This window comes from Cornus florida, unplaced genomic scaffold, assembly GCF_030987335.1.
Source record: "Cornus florida cultivar Cherokee Brave unplaced genomic scaffold, ASM3098733v1 CherokeeBrave_3.0.0_Hap2_Chr09, whole genome shotgun sequence".
NCBI classification, from domain to species: domain Eukaryota; kingdom Viridiplantae; phylum Streptophyta; class Magnoliopsida; order Cornales; family Cornaceae; genus Cornus; species Cornus florida.
The window spans coordinates 93997775-94011887 of NW_026775579.1; the positions used below are offsets into that span (position 1 = coordinate 93997775).

Genomic DNA, 14113 nt, shown 5'->3' on the forward strand with positions numbered 1-14113 from the left:
TCAAACTAAAACATACCAAATTGTCTCCATTTAAATAAACAAGCATTAGCCAACATTAAAATTCCATTTAAATGCTATATCTACACATTAGATTAGAATATGTATACTATTTAAGAGTTTCACATGTCTTTGCCTCATCTTTAAATGATTTTTATTTACTGCAATAAATCGTTCAAATTACCGGAAAAGAAAGAGAAAAAAGAAGAAGACATAACTCGTTTATTCTCTTCCCTATTTTAAACTTCTCGTCTCCACCCCCATCAATCATAAGGGACCATCTTTTCCTTTCTCCTGAATTAAGCCACACTCACAAGTCATTGAGCCTTAAAAATAAAAATAGAGTTACATAAAACATTATTCCAATCGTAACATTTTTTGGACTTTGGATGCTCTTTAAGAATCGATTACTTTTACTATTTTACAAATTCGGTCCAGCAAATTTTTTGATAATTAAATACTAGTTAGGTTCCGTTTGTTTGGACGTAAAATATTTTTTAAAAAATATTTTTTTATTTTGTGGTATTTGATTGTCGTAATATATTTACAAAAAAAAAAAAAAAAAAAAAATTAACAAAAATAACTTATCCATCAATTTTTCGCAATTTATTTTATATGAAACTCGACCTCAATCTCAACGTAGACTTTTGCTAAACACCAACAAAGTAAAAATAAAAGAATATTCTACTTCAAAGAAAAATATTTTTCAAAAGGAATATTTTACGTGGAAACAAAGAGAGCCTTAATAAAAATTATTATCACTAAATTTGAGACCACAAAATTGGTGTCTTAATTCTAAAAGGGAAATGATCCAATCCAAACCATTTGACTATATGTATAATTTTATATATATATCTCTTAACGGTTCGGTTTGGTCTGTTTCGATTTTGAAGGACATCAAATCATAACCAAATCGTATTTTTACGATTCACAAAATTTAGAATCGCGACCGAACCAAACCGCTAGTAAGCCAAACCAAATTGTTCAGTCTGGTTTGAATTTTCGGTTTCACCGAATTTTTGTGGACCCCTGGTTTCTAGGTGTGTCCCTGTTTAGGGTTATATCTTCCTGAGATCCGTAAAAATTATATTATATAGAGAGTGAAGAAAATAAATAAAGAATACAAATATGAAAAGTAAAAAAAAGCGTTAGAGAAATATAATAGAAATATGAGAGAGAAATATAATAGAAATATGAATATAATTAGTATTATATATAGAAAATATATGTATTATATATAAAGTATTTATAGAAAGAAAATTAATTAAATAACGCTATTATATATATTATATATATAGAAATGAAGGAGAAAATGAATAAAGAGTAGTTTGGGTCCTCTAAAAGGACATTGTTGGTATTAAAGATCATTTATTTATCACATGATCCGCACATGTCAATTTTGGAGTTAGAAGTTCTTATTTGCACACATAATTAAAACACGAAATGTCAAGGACGAATCAAAGAATTGTCAATGGGGACTAGTATTGAACATAAATTTAATTACACAATTTTATAAGCAAATTTTTTTTGAGTGGGTTAAAAAGGGGCTAATACTACTATTAAAAAATTTTTTTAAAAAAATTAGGCTGAAAATACAATATTCAAAAAAAAAAATTTTTTTTTGGGGGGTTCAAGCCCACCTGTTATTTGCACATTTTTTAAGCTGTTAGGGTGTTTTTTTTGCCCTTCACCCCAAATTAAATAGTGATTTTATTATTATTATTTTTTAAGAAATTACCGTATTAGAAGGCCTAGCTAGATTATAGAGTGGGCTCATTTTACATAAGCAGCCCTTTCTAATCTGTGAAATTACAAATTGCCATTGTCTTCCGTGCTAAATATGGGACTCTCTGGATCAAACGGCATGACCGCTGTCCTAATTTAGCTTCTCATACAATAGCAATCAAACATAGAAGAAGAAGAAGAAGCTGCTACGCAGGTTAGCGTCAACAAGGAGGGCATCATCTCTGTCTCGCAGTGAAGAGGCGCAGGTTAGAACCACTTTGATCTCTCTCTGTTACAGATCTACACTCTGTATTGTTGGATCACGAATAAAAATTATCCTCCCCATCAGGTACGCTCTGAATCGAACTAGATCTCATTTGCATCCCTCTGATCTCTCAATTTCGTGTTCCAATTCCTCGATCTTATTAATTTAGGGTTTTTTAGATCGTTTTATACATTTGAAAAAAAAAAATGAATTCGAATTACGGAAAATCCAGTAAATCGGTGTCCCTAAACAACTTCGACTTTGATTTAGGATTAAACACAAACCGTTCTCGACCTCTCAAAGATCAGAAAAACCAAACCTCTTCATTTTCTTCTTCTTCATTTTCATCCACGCAAACAAAACCTAATACCACGTCGTCTTGGCAACCCAACAAACCCTCCTGGACTCACCAACCCGCGCCGAGTCAATCGAATCTGCCTGGGTTACCGACTGGTTCGACCTCTATGGTGGGAGATATATTTGGGAAGACCTGGGGTTCATCGGCTCCTTCTAGTACCACCTCCGGTATTGGAATTGTCAATAAAAACCCTAATTTGTTCGGAGATCTTGTCAGCTCGGCCATTGGGCAAAATAAGGGCAACACAAATGTTCCTTTGAAAAATGCCACACCAGCCTCCAATAAGAGTGCTTATTCAATGGGTAATTTGGGGGATTCGTTGCCAAAAGCTGGTAATGCAGCGTCGAATAGCAGTAATTGGGGATCTTCTGGGAATACTGGGAATTATACTAGTGCATTCAATTATAGTAGCAGCAGCAATGTTAACAATACAAAGAGTGCAAATCTTGGAGGTCCTTCAATTCGTAGTGTAGGTGGAGGTGGGATGAGCTCAAATAAGGACCCTTTTGGTTCTTTGGTAGATTTTTCATCGAAGCCAATGGGTAGTATGAATTCATCGGAGAAAAGTAATAATATAACTAATGATGCATTCGGTAACTTTCAGAATGCTTCGAAATCAAGTACACCTGTATTCACATCGAATGCCTCTCCTGCAAATAAGAACAACTCAGTGGAATCTAATTATGGTTCTTATTCAAACATGGATGATTTTGGGATTCCTACTTCTCAGAATAAACCTCCTACTCAGACCGCTGGTGTTGATGCATTTGATGTGTTGTTCTCCTCATCCTCGGCCTCAGCTGGAGCTGCTCCAAAAGCGTCTGAAGGACTTGCGAGCGAACAATTTTCTGGAGCTGAAGATTGGGGTGATTTTGGAGGAGGGGATGACGCTAGTGGGACAACCGAGCTTGAAGGGCTTCCTCCCCCACCCTCTGGAGTTTCTGCTTCATCTGCAATGAATAAGGGGGTGGATAATCAGAAGCAAGGGCAATATGCTGATGCTATTAAGTGGCTGTCTTGGGCTGTGATTCTTCTTGAGAAGGCTGGTGATGATGCTGCCACCAAGGAGGTCTTATCGTGCAGGGCTTCATGTTACAAAGAAGTTGGGGAATATAAAAAGGCTGTGGCCGACTGCACAAAGGTATAACTGTTATACTTGATGCTTTCCTAATTTCTGTTTTAAGTTTTGGAAAATTATTTTCAGTTTACTAAATTAATTTAGAAATAACAGTATGGAATTGCCGTGAATTGTCACTCAACAAATTGCTGTGTCATTATGGCTTATAGGTGATTAGAATTTTGTAAGTCAACATTTGTTTGGACAATTCATGGGTTGGCTAGCTGCTGTATTGCAGTTCTGGAATTACTTTTTCTTTTCTTCTCTGTTTATCTAGGTAAGTACGACTGCAGAATTTCATCCCTTCTTTTGCCCTCTTGCAATGAAGTACTGGATTCTGCTCTTCTGGTAGACAGATTTTTTAAAGGCTCTCTAACCCATTTGTGGATTCCTCAAACTAGCAATTTTTTCAGCTAATCAATCCACGGCTTGTCTATCTTAGTGTTGGGATTTGGTGCAGTGCAGCAGCTGTGCTGCAGAGGATCCCGACTACTATCTAAGAACTCAGTCTAGCAAAAGAAAAAAAAAATGGCTATTTATATTTTAGGACAATCTATTGGCATGTGTTATTGGAGATTTCACAATTTTATTGGACAGCAACCAAATTTTAAAATTTTTTTTTACCTTGGCAAGAAACTCACACACCCACTATACACCTAAGGGGACTCGAACCCTCAATCTTCTACTAGGCTTTAGCCTGTGGTAGGATAGCAACCATTTATTATTATGATTTTTTTTTAACGGATAAAAACCAATTGAATGCTGCAGATTTCTGTGTTGCCAATTCATGTAAAATATAGTGGGAGGTCATTTTCTTGCTCATTATTGATGTGTAAAATTACTCCATAGTTTGTAACTTTGTATGGTGTTTTGCAGGTGCTAGAAGATGATAGTGGAAATGTAGCAGTCCTTGTACAGCGCGCACTCTTGTACGAGAGTATGGAAAAGTACAAACTTGGGGCAGAAGACCTAAGGACTGTGATGAAACTTGATCCTGGCAACAGGGTTGCTAGAAGTACCATTCACCGCTTGACCAAAATGGCCGAGTAAGAAGTTATATTTATATATATATTTTCTCTCTCTCTCTCTCTCTCTCTTCTTTTTTTTTTTTTTTCTCTTTCTGGGGAAGCCTTTCCATTTGTTGGTAATACTATGTCCCCTCTTAATACGAACTTGTGCGGGGAATAATAACAGTTTGCTTGAGATAATGGATATTTCTGTTTGTTTTTGTCTTGTGAATTTAATGCATAATGCATTGTATTGCAGATATTCTTTTAATTGTGGCTGATAATTATTTCGCTTTGTTAATATAATTTGGCTTTTAGAATTATGAATCATAAGTGATGCAATTTCTGCTGGGTTTTGCATATCGGCGAAGCATGTTGTGTTACAGATGGTTGTTATGTACACTATGGACTGTGTATCTCGATTTGAAAAACTTGTGGGTGATATAAATTAATAATATGGACGAGTGTGCTAGCTTTCCCTCGTGACCATAAGGGCCTATTTGTTTTCATCTAAAAATAATTTTTGAAAGTTTTCAGTGTGTGTTTCTAAATTAAAAACAATAAAATATTTTACTGATTCTTAAGTAATTTTCTCCGTATTTAAATCGACTGAGCCTATATATGGTAAGAATGATTAGGGGGATATAGATGCAGTAGTTATGTCTAATTCCCGCTGAGTCCTTAAATCCATATAATTTTATCATGGCCAATCTTTTGTTTAGACTCGGGTTAGCAAATCAAACAATTCAATCCCTTACTATGGGTCATTTATTGATACACAAAATTAAATGGTAGTTATACATTTTTATGAGGTTGGTAATGTTTCATGAAGAGAGTATCATTGGAAATGTGTCATGATGAGTTATCATTTTCCAGTTAATATATGATTAGTCAAAAGGCTAAATAGTGCTATTTTGGAAGCCAACATAAAGAAATTTTTTATAGAAACATATACTAGAATTCAGTTTTCCTTCTGCCTTAACCCAGTAGAAGAACACAACATGAATTAATTTAGAAGAAATTATTATCATACCTGGTATGGGGCTAGCATGCCTAATGAAGAAAGATATATTTCACAATTAAAGTAACTGTTGTCTTTAATTTGTTTGTCTCCTTAATTAATTTGTGTGATTGCATTGAATTGATATTCAAATGATGTCCATTGTCCTTAATTCGTCTGATTGCATTGAATTGATATTCAAATGAGATGCTATAATAATTGTAGAGGACTAATAATTATATTCAAATTTTGCATTTTTGTGAATTATTTTCGTATTCATTTTAATCTTAAGACAAATGGCCACTCTATTTATAAGTAAGCTTTAAATTGTAGAGGACTGATACTTTTTTGAGGATTGACGGGGCCAACGGCTCGTTCTCTCGTTTACATATGCTTAGGTCCTTACGCGTCTTCTGTCAAAAAAGAAAGAATAATGTAAGAAAGAAAGAAAGAAAGGGTGGAGAGCTACTCCATTATTTTTAAATTGAAAATTAAACGTTGATCTTTTACACGAGCTTTTGAATAAGATTGATATTGATGTAGCCAATAGGAAATGACAATTTTAATCATACTTTCTTTTTCATTTTAAATCGTTGATGATTGATGCTTTGAGGATTCACGAGCCACACTAGAAACTTAGAGCAATACTTCCATAGAATATTTAAGATATTTATACTATAACTAGATTATTACAGAGAATGTTGTATTCTATACAGTGTAAATTGTTCTAAAATGCTTGCCATGTCATATCGTTGTCGCTTATGCAAACATTCTTACTTCGGAGCGTTTTATAATTGAATTAATAGTGGTGGTGTTGTGTCTTCAAAATAATGGTCAATTTAGTGACATTTGTGATTTCAATTTAATGAGTTATATTGTTATCAAGAGAGCTCTCGTGATAAAAGTGACAACTCTCCTTAATAGTTACATTGAATAATTTATCATATAATTAATTTGACATTTTATATTTAGATTAAAATCATAAAATTTTCACTGCTTTCAAATTTTGATCATAAAAGTTCAACTTGTTTTAGAAAACTTCTACACTTTTAAAAAATTGATTACGTTGTCTCAATATTCGTATTCGACCTGTTAACCGAACTATGAAATGACATATTTAACTATATTATTTAATGTTAAATAAAAAATTAAAAAGTATTTTTAAAAATTACAAAAATTATATTTTAAAGTAAGGGGTGAGAGTTTGAGAGGGGGGAGATACTTTTTGTAATTTAAAAGGGTATTTTTATAATTTTAAAAAATAATTTTTAGTTTTTAATTTAACATTAAATAGTAAGGTTAAATTATAACCCAATTGACCCGATCACGGATATTGGGACAATGTGATCACTTTTTAAATGTGCAAGAATTTTCTGAAACATGTTGGGGTTTTATTATCAGAATTTGAAAGTAGTAGGGGTTTTATGATTTTAACCCTTTATATATCTCAAAAAACTATTTCAATTGAGCGGTTAAAATAAGGGTTAAGTGCAAAAAAACTTTTTGTAGTATCGATATAGTGCAAAAAAGTTCCTATGTGGTATAAAACACCCCTCTACTTTTAATTTGGTGCAAATACCTCGTCTACATAAAAAGACTATAATACCCCCCTGCTAATAAAATGAAATAATATTTAAAAAATAAAGTAAGGTAAAATTATCATTTTAGACAATGACACATATCTATCAACCTTAATTGGTTAGGTGGCACAATAAATTAAAATAAAAAATAAAACATGTGTACAAAAATTTATGTAAAATTAAAAAAATAAAATAGAGAAAACTCATTGTTAAACGGGTGAAACCCAACTGATAAAAAAAGGCAGAATATGAAGAGAAATGGGCAAATTATGATTTTTAAATTTATCTTTATGTCAATTTTGACAAAAAAAAAAAAAAAAAAAAAAAAAAAAAAAAAAAAAAGTGGTTATTAGGGCTTATTTGCATCTCTTAAAAATTTTATGAAGTGAAATACATATTTTCAAAAAGGAGGAATTATTTATGCACAAAACGTAAATCACTAGGATATTTTCTGCACTTAACCCTTATTAAAATAGTTAGAACTCGTGACTCTTGTTCTCTCTTGATAAAATTACTTCGTATTATATTATTGATTTAATTGTGTTACACATATACAACACAATAGAGGTTTCCTTCTTGATTGGTTATGGGCAAAAAATTGGAAGAATTCCATGACTGCAACAAGAATCACGAAGAAAATATGATTGATGAGGAAGCCGTTATAGGTGGTGGGTTTGTTTCTTAAGAAGAGGCCGACGGAGGTGTTGGGAGACAGTGCGAAAGCGTTTCTATGCGTTTTCGTTTTTGGGTCATTTACACTTGCATCCTAAAAGCCTGCTTTAGTCTGATGCTCTTTTGTATACTTTCTAAAGGTAACGTGTGGTTGTAATTCACTCCCTTTTTCTCATCTACTTTAAGCCAAGTGTAAAATTACATTTTACTTATATTTCATTATCTCTCAAAATTAATAATCTTTTTTAAATAATAAATTATCTTAGTCTCGACTGTGCCAAGATACTAAATTAATAATATTGTTAAATTTATAAAATAATACATTTTAGATTTTTTTTTTTGTAAGTTTTTATAGGTCCCACCTATTACATAAATTAATAATTTAGTATGAAGTACATGTATGACTCACTATAATGTTTTCTTAAAATATGACTGACTAGATGTTTTCTTAAAATATGAATCTAGTATATTTTTTTCTGATCTATAAAACTTGCTTTACTTTTCAAAAAAAAAAATAATAATAATATTCTAGTATTGTTTGTCTTTTCTAATTTAAGAAGTACATTATAGATATTTTACTACCATAGATGTGTAATAAAGTACAACAAGAGTTCGTGTTTGAGTAAATAGGGTTTGTGTTACCTTCTGAAAAAATAAAAATAAAAATAAAAATAGAGTTTATGTTTCATTCAATACATTGCATGTACTTGATTATATGAGTTAGATAGTAAGTACAATGGATTGAATCTTTAAGATTATTGGGAAACTAAATGTTTTGAAAAAAATAAATAATGTACATAAAATATCTAGTTAAATTAATAATTAATAATTTAATATCGGGCTTAATTAATAATATTTATGTTATCCAATACTAATAATGTATAGAGATCATACTATATATGATAGGAAAAAATAAACTTAACCTACTTTGACCTAACGATAAAGGTAAGTAAGTGTTGACTCGCTGCCAAATCTCTTCTACTTTCGATTGATGATATTTTCATTGGATAAGAATGATAATATTATCAAGGAAAGATAAGATGACGTGGTTCAACAGATAAGATAACCTTAGCACGATTTGAGAAAGTCAAAGGGTTAAATCATATCCCTTGCAAATCTAGCACAAACGGATCTCCTCTGATCTAGCACAAACGGATCTCCTCTCCTCTGTGATACCGCAAATGAAATGAGGGAGAGCAGTTATAAGAATGAGATCTTACCAGTTAATAAAGGTACGACAAAAAACTATTATTAAATCCCTACCTTTCTATTAGACCTCCGATAACTAATTTCATCGTCGTAGAGCCCTTAACAGGCATCATACCGATACCGTTAAGATTCATCGATCTTCTTTTGCAAAGAAACGAATCGAACCGTATAAATTTCACCCTCAACAATATATATATATATATATATATATCCCTACCTTTCTATTAGACCTCCGATAACTAATTTCATCGTCGTAGAGCCCTTAACAGGCATCATACCGATACCGTTAAGATTCATCGATCTTCTTTTGCAAAGAAACGAATCGAACCGTATAAATTTCACCCTCAACAATATATATATATATATATATATATATATATATCATTTCCCTTAGTTTTCTCTCCCTCTCTATATATATGTTTTCTTTCTCTCAATCAAGTGAAAGTCTAGGCTTTTGAAGATGGGTGATATTGGCTTGTTTTATATATATGAAAGTCTTGGCATTTGAAGATGGGTGATATTGGCTTGTTTTATATATATGAAAGTCTTGGCATTTGAAGATGGGTGATATTGGCTTGTTTTATACCCATCTTCAAAAGCCAGGACTTTCACTTGATTGAGAGAAAGAAAACACACACACACACACACACATATATATATATATAGAGAGAGAGAGAGAGAGAGAGAGAGAGAACGAGGGAAATGGGATGACTCTTTTTTCCCTCAATTTCTAATTTTGTTTCCCAAGCTTAGCAGGTTTTGTTCTTTTTTCTTTTTAACCAACTTTTTTTCTTCATTCTTTTACCTTTTTCACCTATTATAAGTATTCACGTCTTTTCTTTTTAGTTCATTTTTGTTTTTGTTTGAGAAGATGAGAGAATTCTCTCTCATTTGTTTTCATTAGCAACTTAAAGAAAATCGAGATGCATTCCAACCTTCTATTTTTTCCTAAAGAGTCCACATATATATATATAAAGAATTATCTTTTATATTTTGAATCTTATATTTACCCTTATTAAACACTTTACGTTTAGCCATGACGTTTCTATTTCTTAGCAATAACAACTATAGAAGATATGAATTCATAAACTTTGTATCGAGTGCTCCCAAACAAAGAAAGTTTAGTATTTTGAAAGATTTTCATCAACAACAAAATCAAAATTAATTTGAAATTTTTTATATTGCTATAGTCAAATCAACAAACACAAAATTCTACACTAAAATAATGTTAGAAGGAAAATTCAATTAGTGGTGATAAATTATATCAATCAACTGTCAAAAATTATACCTACTCTGAGAAACACCGGCCAACAGGCCTCAGATGCCCATGGTTGAGTTCTAAAAAATCTACATCTACACCTTAGCCCTTGTAGTAATAAATTATGTTGACTAAAAATATATATATATATAACTTTGTACAAATTACAAATTATCTTAACATATTATTAGAGATTAAAAAAAATAAAAAATTACAAATTATCACTTATACAAAATACTCTCTATTCCAATTTAAATCTCGTTACTGAGAACTGACTCACAAAATATGATGGATTTACTCTTTTCTTATTATTTTTCCGTCTCAAAATTGTTAATACGAGTCACAAAATTATATGGATTTACACAAAATATGAGTCACAGTTGTTAATAACTATGCTTAAATTAGAACGAGAGATATAGTATTTTAATAAATTACTAAAAATATTCTAAAATATTAATAAAGTGCCAATATCAACTCTCTTTCAAAAAATAGCCTTTTATTATTTTTTTTTTTAATACAAATGGATTAATATGAGATCGCATCATTATAAAATCTTGAAAAAATATTACTATAAAGAATCACATACAAGCATTCCAATTGCTAAGTGACAAACGTAAGCTCAATTTAATTTGTACTGACAAAATATCTAAAACCAATAAGTTGGTTAAAAAAAAAAAATACGGAGTAATAATAATAATGATACAATGACATGATGGACCCACATACTTTCATGATTTTTGCTTTAAAATCGCCGGTTCTCTCATCAGTCGTCAGACTCATCACCATCTGATCAAACTAGTCGGCAAAAAGTAATTGCGGGGATTTGTCCTTTTCTCACCGATTGTGTAACCGTCTCAAATCTCATCTCAATTATAAATCAACCACTCGACACGGTCCACTTCCTCACTCACACATTTATCTTCGGTTTCTCTCTCTAAAACACACAAACACAGTCTCTTTCTCTCTCTCAAAAGTAGCAACAAGATGTGCGGCGGAGCTATCATTTCCGATTACATCCAAGACAAACGAGCCCGGAAAGTGACGTCGAAAGACCTCTGGTCCGAGCTCGACACCATTTCTGATTTCTTGGGATTGGGCTCGTGTTCGGGCTCCAACGATAGACCCCATTCAAGCCAGTCCGATAACAAGGCCACCGCCAAGTCTGAGCTACTTATCAACAAAGGTGAAATATATTATAAGCTACATGCATACACTTATACACGTATATAAAGCATATATATCTATATGATGAGGAGATGATGAAGATGCATCTGTTTTTGTTCATGACTTGTTAATTGAAATAATAACGTCATGTTTGATTTAGTTTTTTGAAAATAATTTTTTGTTTTTTTAAAAGTCTATTTTTTATTCATGAGTGCTTATTCATGACGTGATAATAGAAATAACAAGGACATGGTTTAGTTTTCTGATAATATTTTTTATATATATATAAGAACTACTATAAATTAAAATTTTGAAAAAATATCTGTAGAATTGATAGATTCTAAAACTTTTTTCTTTGAAAATTCAGTTTAGAAAATCTCTACTTTTAGAGAAGTGTAAGTTATTATTATTTGAAAATAGTTTTTTTTTTTTTATTTCTTAATTTAAAAATATTTTTATTGAAAAACTCAGTAGAATCTAATGGTTTATGAATTTTGTGATGGTAGGAACAAGTGAGAAGAGTGAACAAAAGCCGAGTCAGAAAACTCGGAAGAACGTGTACAGAGGAATCAGACAGAGGCCATGGGGAAAATGGGCTGCTGAAATTCGTGACCCTCAAAAGGGAGCCCGAGTCTGGCTCGGAACATTCAACACGGCCGAGGAAGCGGCCAGAGCTTACGACGAGGCCGCTAAGCGTATACGTGGTGACAAGGCCAAGCTCAACTTTTGTCAGCCACCTTCACCCTCACCACCACCACCCAAAAGGCAGTGTGTCAAATCCGAGTTGAGTCAGGCGAGTTTCGAGTCGACCGAGCCACCTCCATCCGTTAGTTTCGGGTTCCAAAGCCAACCCAGCTGTGAGCAAGAAGTGGCAAGTGAATTTGAGTTGCAGGAGCATATTTTCGGCTTGGAGTCGTTCCTTGGTTTGGTGCCTGAATCAACTCAGTTCGGCGGAGTTGGTGTGTCGGAGTCGGCTGATCTTTGGATGTTGGATGATCTTCCGATGACTTATGATCAGCATCATATGGTCTAATAAAAAAAAAAAAAGACAGACAAAACTAGAAGCTGTGTGCGGGTGGTGGTTTAAGATATTTTAGTGTTTTATTGTGTACGGTATGTTATTTTTTTTTTTATTATTTTTTTTTAAAGTTCGGTATGTTATGTTGTTGATGCTTTGGCCAAATCGACATATCTGTCTAATATATATATGACAGTAAGTTGCTTGTACTATTATCAGTAATGGATATGCTGTGGCCTTTTTGTTTAGTTTTTAGTTCTTAGAGGATGATGGAGATGTGGATCGATGCATGTGTCATCTCGTACTTAATAATAATAATAATAATAATATATTACTATATTATGGTTTGAATTAGTGTTAGGGTAAAGTGCATTAAATCCCCTGAACTATTTGGATATGTGCAAAAACTCCCTAAATTATAAAAGTTGCAAAAAATTCCCTTGAACTATTGAGGTATGTGCAAGAAACTCCCCTGAACTATAAAAGTTGCAAAAAACCTCCCTGAACTATTAGGGTATGTGCAAGAAACCCCCCTGAATTATAAAAGTTGCAATAAACTCCCATGAATTATATATTTTTTTGTAATTTACCCCATCCGCGCGAATTGATTGATTGAAAGGGACGATGAAGCCGTGGAATTTGTGGCTGGGATCGAAGTAGTAGATGTCATCTGAGGAGTGTTTGGATAAGCCAAGGAATCTGTTGCTGAGATTGGTGGGTCTCCTGTCATAGCTCCATCATAGCCGTTGCACCACCCGTCTCCGTTGGCCATATATATTGCATTTCTTTGCACCATTGCGTCAGCCCATCGCCGTTACCGCCTTGCCCGCCGTTCAGCTCACCTTGCTCGCCGGTCCATTCCATCGTCCATTCCAAGCTCGCCGGCCCATTCTGCCATCTCCATAGTCGAGCATACCGCTGTTCGTGTTTCGAGCACACAGCTATCCACAATTCACCGCCGAGGCCCCCTGAGCTCGCCGCCGCCTCCACAGCTCACAGCTGAGTCAACCAAGCTCTCATCACAGCCGAGTCCTTCGCGCACAAGCCGCCATCATCCTAGACCGAGCCATCCCGCCGACCTCGAATTTCTTTGGTCTCTTCTCTCTCTAGCTCTCTGTTTTGGGTTGTGTTGGGTGAAAAACATCTTTTGGCAGAAAAAAAAAAAAAAAAAAAAAAAAAAAAAAAATGTAAGAAGTGTATAAGTTAAAACGACGCAATTTGTTATAAGAGTAAACTGGTCTTTCAAAATTTTTGGTATCGGAAGTTGATGTCATAGGGGTAAATTGCAACAAAATCATACTTTAGGGGGGTAAATTGCAACAAAATCATAGTTCATGGGGGGTTTTTTGTAGTTCAGGGGGGTTTCTTGCAAATAACCAATAGTTCAAGGGGGTAAATTGCAACAAAATCATAGTTTAGGAGGGTAAATTGCAACAAAATCATAGTTCAGGGGGGTTTTTTGTAGTTCAGGGGGGTTTTCTTGCAAATGACCAATAGTTCAAGGGGGTAAATTGCAACAAAATCATAGTTCAGGGGAGTTTTTTGTAGTTCAGGGGGGTTTCTTACAAATGACCAATAGTTCAAGGGGGTTTAATGCACTTTACCCTTAGTGTTATTATATTGTTTGCAACTATGTTTATCTTAAGAATTAATAATATTATTATTACTAGGGTAAAGTGTAAAAAAACTCCCCTTCAACAATTGGCCATGAAGCAGAAAATCCCCCTGATTTATTAATTTGAC

At 33.2% G+C, this 14113-nt stretch overlaps 2 protein-coding genes across 2 annotated transcripts; both read left to right on the plus strand.

Annotated features, from left to right (window-relative positions):
* Positions 1-1846: 1846 nt before the first annotated feature.
* On the plus strand, positions 1847-4740 carry LOC132275317 (uncharacterized). The gene is made up of 2 exons (XM_059776780.1): positions 1847-3486; positions 4339-4740. Exons 1-2 carry the CDS (start codon positions 2194-2196, stop codon positions 4510-4512), a joined length of 1467 nt encoding a protein of 488 aa, XP_059632763.1. The 5' UTR covers positions 1847-2193; the 3' UTR covers positions 4513-4740.
* A 6335-nt stretch (positions 4741-11075) lies between these two features.
* Positions 11076-12618, plus strand: LOC132275318 (ethylene-responsive transcription factor RAP2-3). The gene is made up of 2 exons (XM_059776781.1): positions 11076-11371; positions 11859-12618. Exons 1-2 carry the CDS (start codon positions 11173-11175, stop codon positions 12383-12385), a joined length of 726 nt encoding a protein of 241 aa, XP_059632764.1. The 5' UTR covers positions 11076-11172; the 3' UTR covers positions 12386-12618.
* Positions 12619-14113: the final 1495 nt, after the last annotated feature.